Genomic DNA, 6,407 nt, shown 5'->3' with positions numbered 1-6,407 from the left:
AAAGTGTCCCCTGAAGACAGGTGTCCTCTCTTCGGAGGGACGGGTTACGAGGACAAATTGCAGGACCAGTTGATATTGAACGAAACAAACACCAAATATGTTATGGTTATTTAAAAACACACAACTGAACCAATACAAGATGTAAACACTATAAATACTTATATACACATGTATATAAGATGTATAATTATTAAATAAGATTTAATTTACTTCAGGGACCACATACAGTCCAGTTTCATCTTGAGTGGACCAGACTGGTAAAATATTGCCAATATATATATAGACCAATAACCAGGGAGTACAGTCCTCACACAGTAATGATCTGCTATATCAGAGGAATTAATAGCATACTCTGCAGGCAGTCTTTTGTGATGACACCAGGTGGCGCTCAGCCCCACCTGCCCCTAATGACCAGTCGCCCCTGAGCCCAAGTATTTTGACCGTTTTAGTGTCGCTCAGCGTGAAATTTGCCAGGAAATCCTGTCCATTGTGGTTGTCGCTCATTAAGGTGTGTTAAGTTAAATATGTGTTGGTGCGTCGACTTTTTGGAAAGTGAAATTAAAGCGCTGCCAATGCCTTCTTGTTTTTGTTTCCTCTTGGTGTCACAGGGTCACAGTTGCCACCACGGGCCCTCAGGCCACTCCCACGGCCCCCGGGCGGCTGTGTTCGGCGCAACGCCACCTCCATTCATGCCGGCATTCTACGGAGAGTTTGGCAAAAGCTCGGACCAGACGATGGACGTCAGTCAGCAGCCGAAGAAACGCTCGCTTCTGGACGACAGCAGCAGCTGGGACATCGTGAAGGCAACACAGTGAGCAAGAGAACACACGCCTGTTTAATGTTCATTTGCACGTCAGGTTTTGAAAGAGAATATTAAAAACTCATTGAACACACTGATTTCCAGCCTCCCCCCCCCCCCCCCGACTCCTCACATTCCCTCTCATGAAGGCTGCGGACGCCATTCTGATTTAAAAATTAAAAAAAATTCTCAATTACTGCTCGACGTCACAGAATTCAGGCCTCAAAAGGCCATGAAGAGTCCTAAAATTCATGATCACGAGTGTTTTCCTTCCAGCTCCAGACTGTCAAAGTCATATCCTAATAATTACCATTTTAAATATTAATAAGCAGGGAGCGAGCCTCTGACACAGGAAAGTGCTGGAAATCAGAATGTCATGAGGCCCATTACAGTGAGTGATTATACGATGATATATGATCAAATAGTGACTCATTGTGTCAGAAACATGCATATGGCTGAAAATGTAGGGCATATATGTTAAGCCTGCATCAAAATGTGAAAAAAGGCCTTTTGCTCAGATGATCTTGATCTTGATAATTTTCAGGACAGAATTTGATCCCTGGCTGAAAATCATAAACAGACGCTTTATAGACATTTTATTGTAAAATGTAAAGAAGGTTTCTGGTATCTGATGGCGTTTAAAGCACTTTGTGTTTGCTTAGATTTTCGTGCTCCAGAACATGTAAAGACATTTCTTTAAATCCAAGTTGATACATATATTTTACATCCAGACTTCTTGTAGCGTTAATATTGAAGTTTTCTGTTAAAGCTTTATTCCGGTGACTTAAATTTAATTTAATTTTTTTCCAATTTCATGTTGTAGCGTTTACTGTTTTTCTCTGTTCATCAACAACAAAAAAGGAAATTCCCGTTAGGTATAGTTAGTCTTGTGCTTTAAAACTTGTTTTTTTCAAGTGAAAGCTAATGGTAAGAAATTTTTATTTTAATACATAAAATAATTGAAACTGCTTCAAACTCGCGGGCCACACCCGCGAGTTTCAATGTGTGGGTGTGAGTGTGTGTGTGTGTGTGTGGGTGTGTGTGTGTGGGTGGGTGGGTGGGTGGGTGGGTGGGTGTGTGTGGGTGTGGGTGTGGGTGTGGGTGTGGGTGTGTGTGTGTGTGCGTGCGCGTGCGCGTCTCAGTGAAACTGCCACTAAGGAAACCTGCTCTTCCACTTCAACATGCAAATGATATTTCACCTTGAATCGACTCTTAGTTCCTTTTACCTCGGATGAACCTGCTTTTAGTTTATGTGCTAATTTACAATAACGGCAAAAGAAATGTTGCATACTTAATTCCCAAAACGTCTTTTTAAATCAACTTCACACTGAATCTTTGGCTGCTTCCTACAGGAATCACAATTAAAATGTTCCGTTCGAAGCCAGTAACAGTGACCGTGCAGTTAAACAAATTTCAGATCAGAAATAAACATTAAAAAGTAAAGTAGATTGAGAAGCTGCCAAGATAAATGAGTCTTTACAAAACTTATAACAATCTTTTTTGGAGATGTTTTTTTTGTGGAAACTGAAGTTGGGTTTAGCGGAGCCTGTCCATTATCTCCACTGCTCGTCGAATTCATGTTGTAGATTTGATCAAGAATGTTTCCATGGTGATTCTTTCAGGTTCGGTATCCTCGAGCGCTGCAAAGAGCTGGTGGACGCCGGATGTGATGTCAGACAGCCGGACAAAGAGAACGTCACCCTCTTGCACTGGGCGGCCATCAACAACCGCTCAGAGCTCATCAAGTAAGACCTCCAGAGTCCAGAGAGGCAACCAGGCTGTTTCCTGCGGTTTCATCCTGATATATATGTATACACACACACACACACACACACACACACACACACACACACACACACACACACACACACACACACACACACACACACACACACAGACTATATATGTATTTACCCAGTGTCTAGGAAATCATCTGTGCCTGATTTTATTTTTCCACTTCGAGCGTCTGTTCTGTGAAGGACCCTGCAGAGTGTTTGTTTTTACCTGCAGAGGCATTTACCCATTTTGAGCTGCTTTTTATGTGTAGAAGTACATTTCTGTTCATCCTCGGTCAATGAAATGTTAAAAATAATTAACTTCTCATAATAAGACACCATTTTCCCCACATATACTTTATTTTATTCCGTTGTAGTCTCTGATCAGATCTCTGATCAGGGTGTGTTCTTCCTGCGGCACGTTTCCTTTATTCTTGTAGGATTTTCTGCACAATAATTAAACCGCTTTGATAAAAACTGTTTCCAGATAGTTTTAGGTATAAAACCCAGAACAATTATGTAAAGAAGGCTTTGATTCATATCTGAATGTTTTATATTTTCATTGATTTAAGTGAAATTATAGTATAGAAATTATAGTATTTTATTCATTTTTATTAAAAAAAGAAAAAGTAGGGTTTGTGGATGAATTGTATTGAAAATACACGGCCTGGCCAAAGAAAAAAGTCACCACCTGATTCAACCTAGCAAATAGGTACAAGCCTCCTATCGGATAATTACTGCATGGACGAGTATCTTTCAGCTGGCAGCAGGTTAGTTAACTCCAGCTGATGCAATGAGTAACTTCTCATTTCTTAAACAACCATGGCGAAAGACGCATCCTGTGGTCGTGGAAAAGATGTTCGTCTGTTTAAGAAGGGTCAAATCATTGGCCTGCATCAAGCAGAGAAAACATGAGGAGATTGAAGTAATGAGTCAAATTGGGTTCAAACCTGTCCAACACATTAGAAACTGGAAGGATGGTGGGGAACCGTCGTCTTCCAGCAAGAAATGTGGTCGATAAAAAATCCTGAATGATCATGATCGGCGATCATTGAAACGTTAGGCCAAATCAAATCAAAGAAAAACCGCAGTAGAACTCTGGAGTGTGTTTGATAGTGAAAGCAAAAGCATTTCCACACACAATGTGAAGGGAAGTCAAGGGATTGGGACTGAACAGATGTGTGGCCGTAAGGAAACCACTAATCAGTAAGGCTAACCAGAGCAGAAGCATAAAGACTGGACTCTGGAGGAATGGAAGAAGGTCATGTGGTCCGATGAGTCCAGATTGACCCTGTTCCAGAGTGAAAGAAGAGAGGCGGGTGAAGTGATGCACCCATCGTGCCGAGTCTGTCTGAACCAGCCTTGGGGGCAGGGCTGTGATCTGGGGTTGCTGCGGTTGGTCAGGTGGAGGTTGAGCAACATCATGAGGTCAGCTGACTAACCGAATATACTGAAGGACCAGGTTATTCCATCAATGGATTAGTTTCTTCCCTAATGGCACGGGCACATTCCAAGATGACAATGCCAGGATTCATCCGGCTCAGATTGTCAAAGAGTGGTCCAGGGAGCATGAGACAGCTTGTCCACACATGGACGCCGCCACCGAGTCCAGACCTTAACCCCAGTGAGAATGTTTGGGGTGTGCCGGAGAGGCTTTGCACCGTGGTCAGACTCACATCGTCAGTACAAGATCTTGGTGAAAAATTAACGCAACACTGGATGGAAATAAATCTTGTGACGTTGCAGAAGCTTGTGGAGACAACGCCACAGTGAATGCTGGAATCAAAGCTGAAGGTGGTCCAACGAAATATTAGTGTGTGGGACCTTTTTATGGCAGCAACTGTTATTTGTATGTTGTATGTAATAATTATGTGGAATTAAATTGTCTTTTTTAAAAGTAATTTTAAGGTCATTTTATTGTGACGACGTGTCGTTCACTTCATGAAACGCATCTTAAATTAGTGGTTTATGAATCTTCTCTGCTTCATTCCTCAGGTATTTTATTTCCAAAGGGGCGATCGTTGACCAGCTGGGGGGCGACCTCAACTCCACTCCGCTTCACTGGGCCATCAGGTGAAACAATCTGCTTCAGATTCAGTCCTCATTCATATTTAATGTGTTTGAAAGGAAACAAAAAGGGGTAAAGAAGCAATTGTTTGTGATTGTCAGGAGGCACAAAGTGTCTGCACCTCTTGTTTTATCTCCTGGACTTCATACATGTGTTATTTTGGATTATGTAGTGATTATTACTCTAAACCAGGGGTCCTCAATTGTCCCCCCCCCCCCCCCCCCAAAAGTATTAGTACTATTGTTGTAATGTTTGTTATAATACACCAGTTAGATGCCAAATAAACAAAAACGAATAAATTCACTCACCAATCAGTGAGAAAAGTGATGAGATGAGGAAATTCCTCTGATGTATGCTGCATCAGAAAGTCTGTTTCTTTAAGTCGAAGATCAGAGGTGAAGAACACTCCTCCACTCAATCCTCCACTCAATCCTCCACTCAATCCTCTACTCAATCCTCCACTCAATCCTCCACTCAATCCTCCACTCTTCTAGTCGCAGTATTATCAGACAGTTACCAATATCTTCTTTGACTTACTTTGACTTACTTTGCTGGTCGTGAAATTGAAATCCGTGGTTGTCCGAGGAGAGTGCTTTGACGTAGTTACGTAATTTCCCCCACGAATTCCACTTTATTTCACGTTGATGTGCAGCTGATGGGCCGGCACCGGCCAGACAGTCGGCTCCTGCGGCCCGCATGCGGCCCGAGGGCCGCCTATTGAGGACCCCTGCTCTAAACTGTATCTGTCGTTTTCTGAATGAACGTCCAGACAGGGTCACCTCCCCACAGTGATCCAGCTGATGAGGTACGGCGCGGACCCTGCCGTCGCCGACGGAGAAGGCTACCGAGCGCTCCACCTCGCCATCCTCTTCCAGCACATGGCCATCGCGGCTTACCTCATGGCGAAGGGACAGGTCGGACTCTTGGCACCACCCTGCGTTTCTGACACACCTTAATTTACTCATACAAGCCTTTGTTCTCTCTCTCAGGTATGTCTACCGTTGTGCAAGTTTACATTTCTTTGTCCTCATGCTCGTATTTGTTGTCTGCAGGAAGTTGACGGGCCCGACTGTAACGGACAGACGCCGCTGATGTTGGCTGCCCAGAAGATTATCGGGTAGGAGGAGAGCAAGTTCCCAATTAGACGTTTAATCATTACAAATATGAGAAATGTTGATGAATTAAAAATTCATATTAATTAACAAATAGATATAAATAATTTCAATTGTGATCCTAACTTTGGGAGAGAAAGACATGAAAGGGTTTTAGTTCACAAAGTCCTGAATGGTGAGGAAAGTCAAATAAATGTGTCGTACCTGTTGTTCCAGGCCCGACCCCACCAATTTCCTGATCAAGAACAACGCGTCGGTGAGCGCGGTGGACAAAGTGAACAGGAACACGCCGCTGCACTGCGCCGTGCTGGCAGGAAACGTCGACGCTGCCCACATCCTGCTTGAGGCCGGCGCCAGTGTGGACGCAGAGAACATCAACGTGAGCTTCACCAAACAAAAAAAAACTAAACGAAGTTTAAACTTTGCTCCATGTCCAAAACCTGTTCACTCTCTATTCACATGATCTAGAAACCGTCTGTTTTTCTTTTTGGGGGGGGGGGTGCAATAAACTTTAAGTCCTTTTTAGAAATGTTACACAGTACTTCACAACATAAAAGTTGACACTCATATCGATAGAGTTGATCATAATTCAAATGTGTGAATTACAGAGCAGAAATAAAAAAAGACACCAAAGATGAATTTATTAATTATTT

The 6,407-nt window shown here is 42.9% G+C and overlaps 1 protein-coding gene across 2 annotated transcripts in view; it reads left to right on the top strand.

Moving 5' to 3' along the window:
• Positions 1–6,407, top strand: part of zdhhc13 (zDHHC palmitoyltransferase 13) — an 18,755-nt gene that overhangs the window by 1,015 nt on the left and 11,333 nt on the right. For both annotated transcript variants that reach the window (XM_080492314.1, XM_080492313.1), the window contains exons 2-7: positions 609–811; positions 2,422–2,544; positions 4,570–4,647; positions 5,412–5,556; positions 5,695–5,759; positions 5,971–6,133. In XM_080492314.1, coding sequence (XP_080348440.1) covers positions 609–811; positions 2,422–2,544; positions 4,570–4,647; positions 5,412–5,556; positions 5,695–5,759; positions 5,971–6,133 — 777 coding nt within the window. The remainder of the gene's footprint in view (positions 1–608; positions 812–2,421; positions 2,545–4,569; positions 4,648–5,411; positions 5,557–5,694; positions 5,760–5,970; positions 6,134–6,407) is intronic.

This window comes from Lipophrys pholis, assembly GCF_963383615.2.
Source record: "Lipophrys pholis genome assembly, chromosome: 2".
Taxonomy (NCBI): Eukaryota; Metazoa; Chordata; class Actinopteri; order Blenniiformes; family Blenniidae; genus Lipophrys; species Lipophrys pholis.
Note: the sequence above shows the minus strand (reverse complement) of the source record. Positions and strands in the feature narration are given on the sequence as shown.